At 41.2% G+C, this 20,562-nt stretch overlaps 1 protein-coding gene across 7 annotated transcripts in view; it reads right to left on the reverse strand.

Annotated features, from left to right (window-relative positions):
* The window catches only part of CNOT4 (CCR4-NOT transcription complex subunit 4), a 541,039-nt gene that overhangs the window by 333,944 nt on the left and 186,533 nt on the right, over positions 1–20,562 (reverse strand). For all 7 annotated transcript variants that reach the window (XM_053718981.1, XM_053718986.1, XM_053718983.1 and 4 more), the window contains exons 4-5: positions 7,583–7,669; positions 4,933–5,034 (exon numbers count right to left, since the gene is read on the reverse strand). In XM_053718981.1, the coding sequence (XP_053574956.1) occupies positions 4,933–5,034; positions 7,583–7,669 (189 nt within the window). The remainder of the gene's footprint in view (positions 1–4,932; positions 5,035–7,582; positions 7,670–20,562) is intronic.

A 20,562-nucleotide genomic window follows, 5' to 3' on the forward strand; every position in this document is an offset into this window, starting at 1 on the left:
AAGCTGAAATCAATTTTAGACGTCTCTTGTCTGTCAAAGACAGAGTCATGGACACTGAATCTATCTGGAAACCCAGAAAGGTTACCCTTGTCTGAGGAATCAATGAACTTTTTGGTGAATTGATCCTCCAACCATGATCTTGAAGAAACAACACAAGTCGATTCGTATGAGATTCTGCTAAATGTAAAGACTGAGCAAGTACCAAGATATCGTCCAAATAAGGAAATACCACAATACCCTGTTCTCTGATTACAGACAGAAGGGCACCGAGAACCTTTGTAAAAATTCTTGGAGCTGTAGCTAGGCCAAACGGCAGAGCCACAAACTGGCAATGCTTGTCCAGAAAAGAGAATCTCAGGAACTGATAATGATCTGGATGAATCGGAATATGCAGATATGCATCCTGTAAATCTATTGTGGACATATAATGCCCTTGTTGAACAAAAGGCAAGATAGTCCTTACAGTTACCATTTTGAACGTTGGTATCCTTACATAACGATTCAATATTTTTAGATCCAGAACTGGTCTGAAGGAATTCTCCTTCTTTGGTACAATGAAGAGATTTGAATAAAACCCCATCCCCTGTTCCAGAACTGGAACTGGCATAATTACTCCAGCCAACTCTAGATCTGAAACACAATTCAGAAATGCTTGAGCTTTCACTGGATTTACTGGGACACGGGAAAGAAAAAATCACTTTGCAGGAGGTCTCATCTTGAAACCAATTCTGTACCCTTCTGAAACAATGTTCTGAATCCAAAGATTGTGAACAGAATTGATACAAATTTCTTTGAAAAAACGTAACCTGCCCCCTACCAGCTGAGCTGGAATGAGGGCCGCACCTTCATGTGGACTTAGAAGCTGGCTTTGCTTTTCTAGAAGGCTTGGATTTATTCCAGACTGGAGATGGTTTCCAAACTGAAACTGCTCCTGAGGATGAAGGATCAGGCTTTTGTTCTTTGTTGAAACGAAAGGAACGAAAAAGATTATTAGCCCTGTTTTTACCCTTAGATTTTTTATCCTGTGGTAAAAAAGTTCCTTTCCCACCAGTAACAGTTGAGATAATAGAATCCAACTGAGAACCAAATAATTTGTTACCCTGGAAAGAAATGGAAAGTAGAGTTGATTTAGAAGCCATATCAGCATTCCAAGTTTTAAGCCATAAAGCTCTTCTAGCTAAAATAGCTAGAGACATAAACCTGACATCAACTCTGATAATATCAAAAAACAGAATTTATGTTTACCTGATAAATTTCTTTCTCCAACGGTGTGTCCGGTCCACGGCGTCATCCTTACTTGTGGGATATTCTCTTCCCCAACAGGAAATGGCAAAGAGCCCAGCAAAGCTGGTCACATGATCCCTCCTAGGCTCCGCCTACCCCAGTCATTCGACCGACGTTAAGGAGGAATATTAGCATAGGAGAAACCATATGGTACCGTGGTGACTGTAGTTAAAGAAAATAAATTATCAGACCTGATTAAAAAAACCAGGGCGGGCCGTGGACCGGACACACCGTTGGAGAAAGAAATTTATCAGGTAAACATAAATTCTGTTTTCTCCAACATAGGTGTGTCCGGTCCACGGCGTCATCCTTACTTGTGGGAACCAATACCAAAGCTTTAGGACACGGATGAAGGGAGGGAGCAAATCAGGTCACCTAAATGGAAGGCACCACGGCTTGCAAAACCTTTCTCCCAAAAATAGCCTCAGAAGAAGCAAAAGTATCAAACTTGTAAAATTTGGTAAAAGTGTGCAGTGAAGACCAAGTCGCTGCCCTACATATCTGATCAACAGAAGCCTCGTTCTTGAAGGCCCATGTGGAAGCCACAGCCCTAGTGGAATGAGCTGTGATTCTTTCAGGAGGCTGCCGTCCGGCAGTCTCGTAAGCCAATCTGATGATGCTTTTAATCCAAAAAGAGAGAGAGGTAGAAGTTGCTTTTTGACCTCTCCTTTTACCTGAATAAACAACAAACAAGGAAGATGTTTGTCTAAAATCCTTTGTAGCATCTAAATAGAATTTTAGAGCGCGAACAACATCCAAATTGTGCAACAAACGTTCCTTCTTTGAAACTGGTTTCGGACACAGAGAAGGCACGATAATCTCCTGGTTAATGTTTATGTTAGAAACAACTTTCGGAAGAAAACCAGGTTTAGTACGTAACACCACCTTATCTGCATGGAACACCAGATAAGGAGGGGAACACTGCAGAGCAGATAATTCTGAAACTCTTCTAGCAGAAGAAATTGCAACTAAAAACAAAACTTTCCAAGATAATAACTTAATATCAACGGAATGTAAGGGTTCAAACGGAACCCCCTGAAGAACTGAAAGAACTAAATTGAGACTCCAAGGAGGAGTCAAAGGTTTGTAAACAGGCTTAATTCTAACCAAAGCCTGAACAAAGGCTTGAACATCTGGCACAGCTGCCAGCTTTTTGTGAAGTAACACCGACAAGGCAGAAATCTGTCCCTTCAGGGAACTTGCCGATAATCCTTTTTCCAATCCTTCTTGAAGGAAGGATAGAATCCTAGGAATGTTAACCTTGTCCCAAGGGAATCCTTTAGATTCACACCAACAGATATATTTTTTCCAAATTTTGTGGTAAAAAAAAAACTCTAAGCCATCTCCGTGGAGATGTTGCCTGTACAACGGCAAAGAGAATGACTGGGGTAGGCGGAGCCTAGGAGGGATCATGTGACCAGCTTTGCTGGGCTCTTTGCCATTTCCTGTTGGGGAAGAGAATATCCCACAAGTAAGGATGACGCCGTGGACCGGACACACCTATGTTGGAGAAATGGCATCACAGATAAAATTATTAGCATGTTGAAGAAGAATAATATTATGAGAATCATGATCTGTTACTTGTTGCGCTAAAGTTTCCAACCAAAAAGTTGAAGCTGCAGCAACATCAGCCAATGATATAGCAGGTCTAAGAAGATTACCTGAACACAGATAAGCTTTTCTTAGAAAGGATTCAATTTTCCTATCTAAAGGATCCTTAAACGAAGTACCATCTGACGTAGGAATAGTAGTACGTTTAGCAAGGGTAGAAATAGCCCCATCAACTCTAGGGATTTTGTCCCAAAATTCTAATCTGTCAGACGGCACAGGATATAATTGCTTAAAACGTTTAGAAGGAGTAAATGAATTACCCAATTTATCCCATTCTCTGGAAATTACTTCAGAAATAGCACTAGGAACAGGAAAAACTTCTGGAATAACCACAGGAGATTTAAAGACCTTATCTAAACGTTTAGAATTAGTATCAAGAGGACCAGAATCCTCAATTTCTAAAGCAATTAGTACTTCTTTAAGTAAAGAACGAATAAATTCCATTTTAAATAAATATGAAGATTTATCAGCATCAATCTCTGAGACAGAATCCTCTGAACCAGAAGAGTCATCAGAATCAGAATGATGATGTTCATTTAAAAATTCATCTGTATAAAGAGAAGTTTTAAAAGATTTTTTATGTTTACTAGAAGGAGGAATAACAGACATAGCCTTCTTGATGGATTCAGAAACAAAATCTCTTATGTTATCAGGAACATTCTGAACCTTAGATGTTGATGGAACTGCAACAGGTAAAGGTACATTACTAAAGGAAATATTATCTGCATTAACAAGTTTGTCATGACAATTAATACAAACAACAGCTGGAGGAATAGCTACCAAAAGTTTACAGCAGATACACTTAGCTTTGGTAGTTCCAGCACCAGACACCGATTTTCCTGAAGTATCTTCTGACTCAGATGCAACGTGAGACATCTTGCAATATGTAAGAGAAAAAACAACATATAAAGCAAAATTGATCAAATTCCTTAAATGACAGTTTCAGGAATGGGAAAAAATGCCAATGAACAAGCTTCTAGCAACCAGAAGCAAAGAAAAAATGAGACTTAAATAATGTTGAGACAAAAGCGACGCCCATATTTTTTAGCGCCAAATAAGACGCCCACATTATTTGGCGCCTAAATGCTTTTTGGCGCCAAAAATGACGTCACATCCGGAACGCCAACATCTTTGGCGCAAAAGAACGTCAAAAATGACGCAACTTCCGGCGACACTTATGACGCCGGAAACAGAAAAGATTTTTTGCGCCAAAAAAGTCCGCGCCAAGAATGACGCAATAAAATGAAGCATTTTCAGCCCCCGCGAGCCTAACAGCCCACAGGGAAAAAAAGTCAAATTTTTAAGGTAAGAAAAAATAATTGATTCAAGTGCATTATCCCAAATATGAAACTGACTGTCTGAAAATAAGGAATGTTGAACATCCTGAGTCAAGGCAAATAAATGTTTGAATACATATATTTAGAACTTTATAAATAAAGTGCCCAACCATAGCTTAGAGTGTCACAGAAAATAAGACTTACTTACCCCAGGACACTCATCTACATGTTTGTAGAAAGCCAAACCAGTACTGAAACGAAAATCAGCAGAGGTAATGGTATATAAATAAGAGTATATCGTCAATCTGAAAAGGGAGGTAAGAGATGAATCTCTACGACCGATAACAGAGAACCTATGAAATAGACCCCGTAGAAGGAGATCACTGCATTCAAATAGGCAATACTCTCCTCACATCCCTCTGACATTCACTGCACGCTGAGTGGAAAACCGGGCTCCAACCTGCTGCGGAGCGCATATCAACGTAGAATCTAGCACAAACTTACTTCACCACCTCCATAGGAGGCAAAGTTTGTAAAACTGAATTGTGGGTGTGGTGAGGGGTGTATTTATAGGCATTTTGAGGTTTGGGAAACTTTGCCTCTCCTGGTAGGAATGTATATCCCATACGTCACTAGCTCATGGACTCTTGCTAATTACATGAAAGAAACTACTACTGAAAATGTCACTTTTTCAGAACAGATTACATCACACGTCTACTATCTACATGCAGTGCAATTTTTTTTATTTTAAATGTATTACCTTAAGTGTTCTTCCATCCACAACTACGTTATTGACACATTGTATAGCTCGAAGTGCATCTTCTGACCGGATATACGTTACATATGCACTAGCACTTGGTCCCTGCAAGAGAATAGTATAAAAGATACAAAAATGTATACAATAAAAAGGTTTTAAAGTTTCATAAGAATTTTTAAGCAAAATACTAACAAAACAATTTGATGAACAAATTATTTCTGTCTTGAAGATTTATGACATCTGGAAATAAACAATGTTAATAATCATATAAAAGATACATTAGCACTAGGGATGTGCGATTAAATGCGATTTTCAAATTGCAAGAGTATGCGATTTTTCACTAAGCGCATGCGCAAGGGGTCTAGTGCAGCTGGATACATTTTGGTCATACTTACAGCTGGGGGTGTTGTACATAAGCTGTGCATTATGCACACTTCGCACTGTTAGTAAATAAAGACACACTTACACACAACCCTGCGCCTCACTGCTACCTTCACTACTCCTCCTCCTTGCCAATAAGCCGCTCCTGTTTCTGCGTCAGCCAGGTACTAGATTCAAACTGTGCAGGATGCTTGTCTCCTGGAGACTTAACACACTGGTAAAGATGGGCCTGAGACTGACACACTGGGGAAGATGACTATTTATGTGACTGGACAGCCACCGCATCATCGGACCAGGCCCTTATAGGCCTACAAAGTTGGTGAGTGCAGCCTCCTGTGCCCATATGTGCAATGAGCTCTTACAGGAGGAGTGTGTAACTCTTTGGCTACTAGAGACGTTTGCACCACAACACACTGCACTTGTGTTCATCTGGCAGCCAAGAGGTTAATGTAAAGGGTTCTGCTTGATGTGTATTGAGTGTTGTGGGTGGCCTTCCCTTCATCATGGTACAGTAAAGTATGGAGAAGACTTAAGTAATATGTTAGCTTGTGGGTTAAAGGGACATTAAACACTAAATTAATGCTAGATAGAATGATGCATAGAATGATACATTGAAAGAAAAGATTAGTCTGAGAATAACATGTAGATGTATTTTTTAAAGTTTCATTAGTTGTTGAAATAGTGACAATGTGAGTGTAAAGTTTTAGTGTTTATAAAACAATGTGAGCTGCCATGTTGTAACTTAGGCCTCCTTCTCTGCTGTGGCCAATTAGAGACAATTATAAATAGGTCACTAGAGTGTGCAGCCAATGGCTGTGTGGAATAGAACAGTGTTTTGCACTTCCATTTCTAACAGGAACTGAAAAGCTCACAATTTCAGAATGGAAATACAGGAAAAGGGGACAAAATAAATAATGAAAGTATATTGCAGAGTTTTTTTATAATATACAATTTATCATTTTATATTACCACCTCAAAGTGTTTAATGTCCCTTTAAAGGGACAGTCAACACTTCATTTAACATGATTGGATATAGAAAATAAAAAAAACGAAGATGCGCCTGCACTATACCCCTCCTGCCTTGCCGCCTTGCTTCTTTCCTAATCAGCGTCGCTAACCTCTCTAATAACAGGTAAATATGGAAACCGAAACCCCCCCCCCCAGTCCGAGGACTGGATTCTGATTTGCTTATCAGTTGAAGAAGGCAGCAACTCTCCAACACACTACAAGACTGCACAATGTACTTTAATACACAGAAAAACATTGGGTATATTTTGGAAAAACCACTGATTACACACAGTGGAACTGCCAGGTTGCATAACACACACAATGTAAAACAGTGTAAGGCATTTATTTATGGTCTTTACGTAAATAAGATTTAAAAGGACATTGATTTTTTAGCTTTAGAATTTTATAAACCTATCTCAAGTTTTTGAAGGTTCCTGAATAATCTGCCTCCTTAACAGCCACTTTTCATATTTACGATCTCCATCACTACGCTTTCTTTGTCATCCTTTAAAACATTTAGCATGCCTAAAGGGCCGCTATAGTGACCATGCAACTCTGTGTTTAACCCGCACAAAAGGGCAAAACATATAGTAGTATTACTACTTAGATGCTGCTATGGCCAGTGAGCCATTCACAACCCAGCTGTGCGACTGCTGAGCAGTACTTCCCATGTAAAGGGTTGCAGTTCTCTAGTAATAAAATTATGTGCACTAACATTATAACATGTAACTTCCACTCTAATGGCCCTTTAAAGGTATTAGCCACTTAAGAATATTCTTAGTCTTGAGAAGCTCAGATTGTTTTTGCAGTATGTTTAAGTTATTTTTTTTTTTTAAATAGAAATTAAAATCTCAACCACGATATTTCATGGCCAAAATCGTGATATTCATTATTTCCCATATCGCACAGCCATAATTAGCACTAAAGTATGATACATGAAAACGCTGCCACTAATCCATTTCTGAGCAATTATCAACCTTTTAAAGCAGAAAATACTCTTGAAATAATAAAAATGCTCTATGCATTTGGTATAACTTCATACAGAGTTTATCAGGCTTGTTTCATTATGCCATACTTTACATAAATCTGCAACAACATGGCTAATTTCTTCAGCACACCTTTTATGGCACATTCTCTATATTCTCTCACTACGGCTCTTTATCGAACAATTTTTACATAGGTACTATATATAACCAAGTTTCCCCTGTATTAGATTATTTCTATAAATGCAATAATAATAACACAATGTGTTTTATTTTCTCACCTGTGAGCCTGCATAGGATGTGCTGTTATTGATGACAACCTTGTGTATTTTACCAAATTTCCCAAAATATTCTGGCCGTTTTAAAACCTGATGGAAGAAAAATGTTTAAATTTAAAAACAAAAAACAATATTAAAGCACAATTTTTACCCTTTTAAAATACACATGCTAGATGATAGCACTGAAGATGATCAATCACGGACAAACAAATATTTCGGAAGGAAAAAGATATTTACTAATGCAAAAACAATATGTGCTTACCTGATAATTTTTCTTTCTTTCCAAGCATGGAGAGTCCACAACGTCATTCCAATTACTAGTGGGATATTCAACCCCTGGCCAGCAGGACGCGGCAAAATGCACCCCAGCAAAGCTGATAAGTGTAACTTCCCTTACCCATAATCCCCAGTCATTCAGCCGAAGGAAAATGGAAAAAGAACACACAAGGGCATAGAGGTGCATGAGGTTTATTTAAAAAAAATGCTGAATTAGAATTTAAAAAAAAGAGGGCGGGTTTGTGGACTCTGCATGCCCAGAAAGAAAAATTTATTAGGTAAGCATATATTTTGTTTTCTTTCCTATGGCATGGAGTTTCCACAACATCATTCCAATTACTAGTGGAAACCAATACCCAAGCTAGAGGACACAGAATGAAAAAAGGAGGAAAAGCAAGGTAGGAGGACCTAAATAGAAGGCACCACAGCTTGAAGAACCTTTCACCCAAAAGAGGCCTCAGCCGAGGCAAAAGTATCAATTTTGTAGAATTTGGAAAAAAATATGCAGAGAGGACCATGGTCCCGCCTTGCAAATTTGTTCCACAGAAGCTTCATTTTTGAAAGACAACGATGAGGAGACAGCCCTAGTGGAATGAGCTGCAATTCTCTCAGGAGGCTGCCGTCCAGCTGACTCATGAGCAAAACGAATCATACTTAATCAGAGGGAAAGAGTAGTAGTAGTAGAAAATCTTGAGTAGCTTCAAGGTAAACTTTAAGAGCATGCACAACATCCAGGTTATGCAAAAGACGTTACTTATGAGAAAAAGTATTAGGACAAAAAGAAGGAACAATTTCCTGATTAAAGTATCGTTCCGCCACTACCTTAGGGAGAAACTCCAATTTAGTACAAAGGACCGCCTTATCTGCATGAAAAATAAGGTACGGGGAAATCACACTGCAGAAACAAAACCTTTCAAGATAACAATTTTATATCAACAACATGCATCGGCTCAAACAGAGTCTGCTGCAAAACTTTAAGAACTAAGTTAAGGCTCCAAAAAACAAAGGCCTGATTCTGACCAGGGCCTGAGCAAAAGCTTGAACATCTGGTAAATCTGCCAGACGTTTGTGCAAAAGGACAGTGCAGAAATCTGACCCTTCAGAGAACTGACTGACAAACTTTTCTCCAAGCCATCCTGAAGAAAGGATACAATTTGAGGAATCCTCACCCGGCTCCAGGAGAAACCCTTATATTTGCACAAAAAAACCCATAATTTATGCTTACCTGATAAATTTCTTTCCGGATATGGTGAGTTCACCGAATCATCAATTACTAGTGGGTATATCTCTCCTGACCAGCAGCAGGCAGCAAAGAGCACCACAGCAAAAACTGTTAAATACCACTCCCCTTACCCACAATTCCCAGTCATTCAACAAAAAGGAAAGGAGAAAGGAAGTAATATAAGGTGCAGAGGTGCCTGAACTTTATAGAAAAATAAACTGTCTTAAATAAAGGGTGGGCCGTGGACTCACCATATCCGGAAATAAATTTATCAGGTAAGCATAAATTAGGTTTTCTTTCCGAAGATATGGTGAGTCCACGGAATCATCAATTTCTAGTGGGAATCAATGCCCAAGCTAGAGGACAAAGATAAGGGAGGGACAAGACAGGTAACCTAAACAGAAGGCACCATTGCTTGAAGAACCTTTCTCCCAAAAGAAGCCTCAGCGGAAGCAAAAAACTGAATTTATGCTTACCTTATAAATTTCTTTCTCCAACGGTGTGTCCGGTCCACGGCGTCATCCTTACTTGTGGGAATATTCTCTTCCCCAACAGGAAATGGCAAAGAGCACAGCAAAAGCTGCAAATATAGCCCCCCTCTGGCTCCGCCCCCCAGTCATTCGACCGACGGACAGGAGGAAAAATATAGGAGAAACCATATGGTACCGTGGTGACTGTAGTTAGAGAAAATAATTCATCAGACCTGATTAAAAAACCAGGGCGGGCCGTGGACCGGACACACCGTTGGAGAAAGTAATTTATCAGGTAAGCATAAATTCTGTTTTCGCCAACATTGGTGTGTCCGGTCCACGGCGTCATCCATTACTTGTGGGAACCAATACCAAAGCTTTAGGACACGGATGAAGGGAGGGAGCAAATCAGGTTACCTAAACAGAAGGCACCACGGCTTGCAAAACCTTTCTCCCAAAAATAGCCTCCGAAGAAGCAAAAAGTATCAAATTTGTAGAATTTGGCAAAAGTGTGCAGAGAAGACCAAGTTGCTGCCTCACATATCTGATCAACAGAAGCCTCGTTCTTGAAGGCCCATGTGGAAGCCACAGCCCTAGTAGAGTGAGCTGTGATTCGTTCAGGAGGCTGCCGTCCGGCAGTCTCATAAGCCAATCGGATGATGCTTTTCAGCCAGAAAGAAAGAGAGGTAGCAGTAGCTTTTTGTCCTCTCCTCTTACCAAAGTAAACGACAAACAAAGATGAAGTTTGTCTGAAATCCTTTGTTGCGTCTAAATAGAACTTTAAAGCACGGACCACATCTAAATTGTGTAACAAATGTTCCTTCTTTGAAACTGGATTCGGACACAGAGAAGGAACAACTATTTCCTGGTTAATATTCTCGTTGGAAACTACTTTTGGAAGAAAACCAGGCTTGGTACGCAAAACGACCTTATCTGAATGGAACACCAGATAGGGTGGATCACACTGCAAAGCAGATAATTCAGAAACTCTTCTAGCAGAAGAAATAGCAACCAAAAACAGAACTTTCCAAGATAGTAACTTAATATCTATGGAATGTAAAGGTTCAAACGGAACCCCTTGAAGAACTGAAAGAACTAAATTTAGACTCCAAGGAGGAGTCATGGGTCTGTAAACAGGCTTGATTCTAACCAAATCCTGTACAAAAGCTTGTACATCTGGCACAGCTGCCAGGCGTTTGTGTAACAAAACAGATAAAGCAGAAATCTGTCCTTTAAGAGAACTCGCTGACAACCCTTTATCCAAACCCTCTTGGAGAAAGGAAAGAATCTTAGGAATTTTAACTTTACTCCAGGAGAATCCCTTGGATTCACACCAACATATATTTTTTCCATATTTTATGGTAAATCTTTCTAGTCACAGGTTTTCTGGCTTGGACCAGAGTATCTATCACTGAATTTGAAAACCCACGCTTGGATAAAATCAAGCGTTCAATTTCCAAGCAGTCAGCTGCAGAGAAACTAGATTTGGATGTTCGAATGGACCTTGTACTAGAAGATCCTGTCTCAAAGGTAGCTTCCATGGTGGAGCCGATGACATATTCACCAGGTCTGCATACCAAGTCCTGCGTGGCCACGCAGGAGCTATCAGAATCACAGAGGCCTTCTCCTGTTTGATCCTGGCTACGAGCCTGGGAAGGAGAGGAAACGGTGGAAACACATAAGCTAGGTTTAACGACCAAGGCGCCACTAATGCATCCACTAGAGTCGCCTTGGGATCCCTGGATCTGGACCCGTAGCAAGGAACCTTGAAGTTCTGACGAGACGCCATCAGATCCATGTCTAGAATGCCCCATAATTGAGTTAACTGGGCAAAGACCTCCGGGTGAAGTTCCCACTCCCCCGGATGGAAAGTCTGACGACTCAGATAATCCGCCTCCCAGTTGTCTACTCCTGGGATGTGAATTGCAGATAGATGGCAGGAGTGATCCTCCGCCCATTTGATGATTTTGGATACCTCTCTCATCGCCAAGGAACTCTTTGTTCCTCCCTGATGGTTGATGTAAGCTACAGTCATGTTGTCCGACTGGAATCTTATGAATCCGGCCTTCGCTAGTTGAGGCCAAGCCCGGAGCGCATTGAATATCGCTCTCAGTTCCAGGATGTTGGGAGAAGAGACTCTTCCCGAGACCATAGACCCTGAGCTTTCAGGGAGTCCCAGACCGCACACCAGCCTAATAGACTGGCGTCGGTCGTGACAATGACCCACTCTGGTCTGCGGAAACTCATTCCCTGAGACAGGTGATCCTGAGTCAACCACCAACGGAGTGAGTCTCTGGTTAACTGGTCTACTTGAATCTGGGGAGACAAGTCTGCATAATCCCCATTCCACTGTCTGAGCATGCACAGTTGCAATGGTCTTAGATGAATTCGAGCAAAAGGGACCACGTCCATTGCTGCAACCATTAGACCTATTACTTCCATGCACTGAGCTATGGAAGGCTGAGGAATAGATTGAAGAACTTGACAAGCCTTTAGAAGCTTTAATTTTCTGACCTCTGTCAGAAAGATCTTCATTTCTACAGAATCTATTATTGTACCCAGAAAGGGAACTCTTGTAGACGGGGACAGGGAATTCTTTTCCACGTTCACCTTCCACCCGTGAGACCTGATACAATGTCTGTATGAGCCTTTGATCTGGAAAGGGACGATGCTTGGATTAGAATGTCGTCTAGGTAAGGTGCCACTGCAATGCCCCTCGGTCTTAGAACCGCTAGAAGGGACCCTAGCACCTTTGTGAAGATTCTGGGAGCAGTGGCTAAACCGAAGGGAAGAACCACGAACTGGTAATGCTTGTCCAGAAAGGCGAACCTTAGGAACGGATGATGATCTTTGTGGATAGGAATATGTAGGTACGCATCCTTTAAATCCACGGTAGTCAAATATTGACCCTCCTGGATTGTAGGTAAAATTGTTCGAATGGTTTACATTTTGAACGATGGAACTCTGAGAAATTTGTTTAGAATTTTTAAATCCAGAATTGGTCTGAAAGTTCCCTCTTTTTTGGGAACTACAAACAGATTTGAGTAAAACCCCTGACCTTGTTCCGCTGTTGGAACTGGGTGTATCACTCCCATCTTTAAAAGGTCTCCTACACAATGTAAGAATGCCTGTCTCTTTATCTGGTCTGAAGATAAGCGAGACATGTGGAAGCTACCCCTTGGAGGAAGTTCCTTGAATTCTAGAAGATAACCCTGAGAGACTATTTCTAGTGCCCAGGGATCCGGAACATCTCTTGCCCAAGCCTGAGCAAAGAGAGAAAGTCTGCCCCCTACTAGATCCGGTCCCGGATCGGGGGCTACCCCTTCATGCTGTCTTGGTAGCAGCAGCAGGCTTCTTGGCCTGTTTGCCCTTGTTCCAGCCTTGCATTGGTTTCCAAGCTGGCTTAGCCTGGGAAGCGTTAACCTCTTGTCTAGAGGCTGCAGAGTTAGGAGACGGTCCGTTCCTGAAGTTACGAAAGGAACGAAAATTGGACTTATTCTTAGCCTTAAAAGGCCTATCCTGTGGGAGGGCATGGCCCTTTCCCCCAGTGATGTCTGAAATAATCTCCTTCAATTCTGGCCCAAAAAGGGTCTTACCTTTGAAAGGAATATTAAGCAATTTTGTCTTGGAAGACACATCCGCCGACCAAGACTTTAGCCAGAGCGCTCTGTGCGCCACAATTGCAAAACCTGAATTTTTCGCCGCTAACCTCGCCAATTGCAAAGCGGCATCTAAAATAAAGGAATTAGCTAACTTAAGTGCATGAATTCTGTCCATGACTTCCTCATATGGAGTCTCCTTATTGAGCGACTTTTCTAGTTCATCGAACCAAAAACACGCCGCCGTAGTGACAGGAATAATACACGAAATTGGTTGGAGGAGGAAACCTTGCTGAACAAAAATCTTTTTAAGCAAGCCCTCCAATTTTTTATCCATAGGATCTTTGAAAGCACAATTGTCCTCAATGGGAATAGTCGTGCGTTTGGCTAGCGTAGAAACTGCCCCCTCAACCTTAGGGACTGTTTGCCATGCGTCCTTCCTTGGGTCGACCATGGGGAACATTTTCTTAAATATAGGAGGTGGGACAAAAGGTATGCCTGGTTTCTCCCACTCCTTAGTCACTATGTCCGCCACCCTTTTAGGTATTGGAAAGGCATCAGGGTGCACAGGGACCTCTAGGAATTTGTCCATTTTGCACAATTTTTCTGGAATGACCAAAGAGTCACAATCATCCAGAGTAGTTAGTACCTCCTTAAGTAAGGCGCGGAGATGTTCTAACTTAAATTTAAACGTCACAACATCAGGTTCTGCCTGTTGAGAAACTCTTCCTGAATCAGAAATTTCTCCCTCCGACAGACCCTCCCTCACTGCCAATTCTGACTGGTGTGAGGGTATGACCGATAAATTATCGTCAGCGCACTCTTGCTCTTCCACTGTATTTAAAACTGAGCAATCACGCTTTCTTTGAAATGCTGGCATTTTGGATAAAATATTAGCTATAGAATTATCCATTACTGCCGTTAATTGTTGCATAGTAACAAGCATTGGCGCGCAAGATGTACTAGGTGTCGCCTGCGCGGGCACAACTGGTATTGACACAGAAGGAGAGGAATAATCTTGGGCAACCTTATTAAATGTGACAGTACTGTCCTTACTTTGTCTGGACGCCATGGCACAATTATCACATAGATTTGAAGGGGGGACCACCTTGGCCTCCATACATACAGAACATGTTCTATCTGAAGGTACAGACATGTTAGACAGGCTTATACAGGCTATTAATGCAATAAAACCGTTTTTAAACAAAACCGTTACTGTCTCTTTAAAATGTTAAACAGGGCACACTTCATTTCTGAATGTGTGAAAAACTATGAAGGAAATATCCGATCCTTACCAAATTTGCACCCTAGTGTCTTAATGCTTTGGAAGTATTGCACACCAAATTTTAAGTTTTTAACCCCTTAAATGAGGAAACCGGAGCTATTTTATCAAATTAACAAATTTTAACCCACTACAGTCCCAGCCACAGCGTTTGCTGCGGCTTCACCTGTCCTTGGGGATTATTCGCCACAGAAATAAGCCTTCCAGAAACATTTTCAATGGCCACCAGACCCTCTCACATGAAGCTGCATGCACTGCATCCAAAAGAAACTGCGCAATTAAGGCGCGAAAATGAGGCTCTGCCTACTAGCGTGAAAGGCCCTTCCTGACTGGGAAAGGTGTCTAAACGACTGCCTGGCGCTTAAAAACGTTACCAAGTATTTTCAAGTTTTAAAACACTTCAAACCACATATAAATATCGAATAAATATCGAATAAATCAATCGATTTTGCCCACAATAGTGTCAACCAGTATATAGCCCATTAATAAGCCTTCATTCTATTATGAGTCTAAGAAAATGGCTTACCGATCCCAAAGAGGGAAAATGACAGTCTTCTAGCATTACTAATCATTTTAGAAAATGGACTAGTCATACCTTGAGCAGAAAAGTCTGCAAACTGTTCCCCCCAACTGAAGTTCTCTGGGCTCAACAGTCCTGCATGGGAACAGCAATTGATTTTAGTTACTGCTGCTAAAATCATACTCCTCTTTTAAACAGAACTCTTCATCTTTTTCTGTTTTAGAGTAAATAGTACAAACCGGCACTATTTTAAAATAAACTCTTGATAGAAGAATAAAAAACTACAACTAAACACCACATACTCTTCACCATCTCCGTGGAGATGCTACTTGTTCAGAGCGGCAAAGAGAATGACTGGGGGGCGGAGCCAGAGGGGGGGGGGCTATATGGGCAGCTTTTGCTGTGCTCTTTGCCATTTCCTGTTGGGGAAGAGAATATTCCCACAAGTGAGGATGACGCCGTGGACCGGACACACCAATGTTGGAGAAATAACAAATTTGTAAAATACTGAAAAAGTGTGTAAGGATGACCAAGTAGCAGCCATGCAAATCTGTTCCATAGAAGCTCCATTATTAAAAGCCCAAGAAGAAGAAACAGCCCTGGTATAAAGAGCCGCGATTCTCTCAGGAGGCTGCCGTCCAGCAGTCTCATAAGCCAAACGAAAAATACTCAACAAAAAAGATAAGAAAATTTATGCTTACCTGATAAATTTGTTTCTTTTTAGATACGATGAGTCCACGGATTTCATCCTTACTTGTGGGATATCGCCTCCTGGTCAGCAGGAGGAGGCAAAGAGCACCACAGCAGAGCTGTATATATATATAGCTCCTCCCTTCCCTCCCACTCCAGTCATTCGACCAAAGTTAGGAAGAGAAAGGAAAAGCCAAGGTGCAGCGGTGACTGAAGTTTAACAAAAACCTGTCTTCTAAAAACAGGGCAGGCCGTGGACTCATCGTATCTAAAAAGAAACAAAATTTTATCAGGTAAGGATAAATTTTCTTTTTTTTTTAAGATACGAGTCCATGGATTTCATCCTTACTTGTGGGATACAATACCAAAGCTATAGTACAAGGATGAAAAGGGAGGGACAAGACAGGGAACCTAAACGGAAGGCACCACTGCTTGAAGAACCTTTCTCTCACTTTTGCCTCGGCTGAGGCTGCTTTTATCAAATTTGGAAAAAGTGTGAAGAGACGACCAAGTTGCAGCTTTGCAAATCTGTTCAACAGAAGCATCATTTTTGAATGCCCATGAGGAAGCCACAGCCCTAGTGGAATGAGCCTAATTCGTTCAGGAGGCTGCTGTCCAGCAGTCTCATATGCAAAACTGGTGAAACTCTTTAGCCAAAAAGAAAGAGGTAGCCGTAGCTTTCTGACCCCTATGTTTCCCTGAAAAAAAAAACAAACAGAGAAGACTGTCAAAAATCCTTAGTCGCTTGTAAGTAAAACTTCAAAGTACGGACAACATCCAAATTATGTAACAGACGTTCCTTCTTAGAAGAAGGATTAGGACACAAAGAAGGAACAACTATCTCCTGATTAATATTCCTGTCTGAAACAACCTTAGGAAGAAAACCAGTTTTAGTACATAACATCACCTTATCTGAATGGAAAATAAGATAAGGATAATCAAATTGCAATGACGAAAGCTCAGATACTCTTCGAGCAGAAGAAATAGCAACCAGAAATAAAACCTTCCAAAATAACTTGATATCTATGGAATCCATAAGTTCAAACGGAACCCCTTGAAGAACTCTAAGAACTAAATTTAAAATATAAGGAGGAGAAATTGGTCTAAATACAGGCCTGATTCTAGTCAAAGCCTTACAAAAAGATTGTACATCTGGAACACTTGCCAGACGCTTGTGTAACAAAATAGATAAAACAAAAATATGTCCCCTTAAGGAACTTGCCGACACCCCCTTCTCCAATCCTTGGAGAAAGGACAAAATCCTGGGAATATGAACCCTACTCCACGAGTAGACCCTGGAATCACACCAATAAAGATATTTACGCCATATCTTATGGTAAATCTTCCTAGTAAAAGGCTTACGTGCCTGAATTAAAGTATCTAAAGATAATTGAGGCCAAGCTGTCAAGGCATTAAAGAATGCTCTCAACTCCAAGATGTTTATGGGATGAGAAGACTCTTCCTAAGACCACAAGCCCTGAGCTTTTTAAAAAAAGCCAAGCAGCTCCCCAGCCTAACAGGCTGGCATCCATAGTCACAATAAACCAGGAAGGTCTCAGGAAGCAAGTGCCCCGAGACAGATGATCCTGTGAAATCCACCACAAGAGTTTCTTGTTAGGGGATACCAATTTATCGTCTGCGATAAATCTGAATGGTCTCCGTTCCATTGGCTGAGCATACAAAGCTGCAGAGGTCGTAGATGGAACAGAGCAAAAGGAATGATGTCCATGGAAGCCACCATTAGACCAATCAGCTCCATGCATTGAGCCACTGATCGACGAATAGCAGATTGGAGAGAGAAAGGCAAGCAGCCAGAAGTTTGGATTTTCTGACGTCCGTCAGGAAAATCCTCATGGACAGGAAACCTATGATTGTCCCTAGGAAACACACTTTTGTAGCTGGAACTAGAGAACTATTTTCCAGATTCACTTACCACCCGTGGGAACGTAGAAAGGACAATATCTCCGTAAGAGATTTAGCTAGTTGAAAAGATGACCCCTGAACCAAGATGTCGTCAAGATAAGGCGCCACAGCAATTCCCTGGGATCTGATCACTGCCAATAGAGCCCCCAGAACCTTTGTCAATATTCTGGGAGCCGTGGCAAGACCTAACGGGAGTGCAACAAATTGGAAATGCTTGTCCAGAAACCTTAGAAACTGGTGATGATCCCTGTGAATGGGAATGTATAAATACACGTCCTTCAGGTCTATGTTCGTCATGAACTGACCTTCCTGAACTAATAGAAGAATGGAACAAATACTTTCCATCTTGAAGGACGGAACCCTGAGGAATTTTTTGAGGCACTTTAAGTCTAGGATTGGACGCAAATTTCCCTCCTTTTTGGGAACCACAAAAATAATTAAATGGAATCCTTGACCTTGTTCCTCTACAATAACTCCCAGGGAGGATAGGTCTTCTACGCAATATAAGAAGGCCTCCCCCCTCCTTACCTGGTTTGCGGATAGTCTTAACAGGAGAAATCTGCACCTTGGAGGGCAAGACTTGAATACTATTTTGTAACCCTGGGATACAATGTCCACAGCCCACGTATCTGGGACATCGCGTATCCAAGCCTGCCGAAAAAATGAATGCCTTCGCCCCACTTGATCCAAAATCAGATCAGGGGCGGTTCCTTCATGCGGATTTAGAGTCAGCGGACGGCTTCTTGTTTTGCTTTCCCTTACTGCAAGGCTGGCTGGACTTCCAAGAGGACCTGGATTAGTCTGGTTTGGAAGAAGAGGAAGAAGACTTTTGTCCCTTTAAGTTGTGAAACAAATAAAAATTAGAACTGTCAACCCTTAGGTCTATTCTTCTTGTCCTGAGGTAGAAAAGATCCCATTCCACCAGTAATCTCTGAAATGATTTCCACCAGACCAGGAGCAAATAGGGTTTTTCTTTTATAAAAGGTTAAGCCAAAAGCTTGGCCTTTGAAGAAACATCAGCCAACTAACATTTTAACCACATAGCTCTACGAGCTAGGACAGTGAAGCTAGACATCTTAGCTCCCAGTCCAATTACCTGCATGTCGCTATGGCAGATAAAGGAATTGGCTAATTTAAGAGCCTTGATCCGATCTTGGATCTCCTCAATCGTAGTCTCCTCTGATATCAGATCAGACAGGGCATCGCACCAGTAAGATGCTGCACCAGCAACTGTAGCAATACTTGCCACTGTAATCCTTGATGGATGTACATCTTTTTTAAGCAAGCCTCTAGCTCTAGCTACTTATCCATGGGATCTTTAAAGGAACAACTATCCTCTATAGGAATAGTAGTTCTTTTAGCTAGAGTAGAGATAGCTCCTTCTACCTTAGACACCGTTCGCCATGAGTCATGAATGGAGTCAGCAACAGGAAACATCTTTTTTAAAACAGGGGAAGGGGAAAAAGGAACCCCTGGCTTATCCCATTCCTGAGCAATAATTTCAGACATCTTTCTTGGAACAGGAAAAACCTCCTCAGAAGGAGGAGAATCATAAACTCTGTTAAGTTTAGAAGACTTATTAGGGTTGACAGCAACCAAAGGTTCAGAGTCATCCAAAGTAGCTAGAACCTCCTTCAATAGCAACTGGAGATGTTAAAGCTTAAATCTGAAATTAACTTCAGATTTTTCTCCTAAAATAACCGAGTCTGAGATTTCACCTTCAGAAACTACTGAAGTATCCTTATCAGACCTCTTTGAAAGGTTGACCAGCGCAGATTTAGAGGGGTCAGTAAACTTACTAGCAGAAATATGTCTAGATTTCTTCTTACGCTTACCCGAAGAGGGAAAAGCAGCTAAAGCTGCAGACATCGCAGAGGTTATCTGTTCCGTAAAATCTCCTGCAAATAAACACCCCCAGGAGGTTGAGAGGAACCGCAGGGCACTGTATGAGAAACTACTAAGGATTGAAAAGTTTGAGGAGAAAGCCGAGGCATGTCCTGAACAGCATTATCCTGAGTCACATTTGGCTCTGAAGGGAGTAATTGATCTTTTAATTTTAATGTCTTAGATAAGCATGAGGAACAAAATTTCATAGGGAGCACAATTGGAGCCTCTAAAAAAAGTAAACATGTATCTAATGTAATAGATGAATCCTGTTCTGTGTCCATTATAATAGAACTGGTTCCCACTAATAACGTTCAAATTAAAATTATATAATTTCTTTAAAGGGACATTATACACTCAAAAAAATATGGGGTATTCAAATAAAGAATTAAAAAAAAAATATAAAGTTTGTAATTGACATGTTTTAGCAATTTTTCTGCTAAAGCTTATAAAATTGATGATAAAGTGTCACTACATAAGAATACGTTCGTAGGACACACTAGCTACAAAGCAAGGAGTTTTTCCTCGCTCCCTAGCTACTGTCCTTATAGCCAGCCCCCATGCTGGAGCTGCTAATACATGTCAATTACAATCCCCTCCCTGACTGTTCAACTGTGCAGGGGAATAGAGAATCTTACTCACTGGGCCCCGTGCCAAGCACCCTGTTCCCCCTTCTAATTGGTTGCTTGCCTGCCAGCTGTCCCCCCTCCGTTTTCAGACTGAGCCCCGTCAGTGATCGCATAGTCGAATTCCAGAAGCGCTATCATTACAAGCCATTTTGTGTTATTACTTTTTAGCAATGTACAGGCTGTTATGTGTTGCAAAATTGTGGGCTGTGCGTGAGTATGATCATGCTTTCTAACATAACTGTAATGCCCATATTCAATGCTCATACTCACGCACAGCCCACAATGTTGCAACACATAATAACAGCCTGTACATTGCTACAAAGTAATAACACGGAATGGCTTATATAATGAAAAAGGACTCTCTCCCACAGTGAATAAAAGGTCCTCTTCTATAATAGACTATCCGATCGTTAAAAGTCACCACCCGCTATAGCCGACACCAGCTCCTACAAGCTCACAGAGAATCACGGGAGCAGCATAAAAAAAAC

The sequence above is a fragment of the Bombina bombina genome, chromosome 6 (genome assembly GCF_027579735.1).
Source record: "Bombina bombina isolate aBomBom1 chromosome 6, aBomBom1.pri, whole genome shotgun sequence".
NCBI classification, from domain to species: Eukaryota; Metazoa; Chordata; class Amphibia; order Anura; family Bombinatoridae; genus Bombina; species Bombina bombina.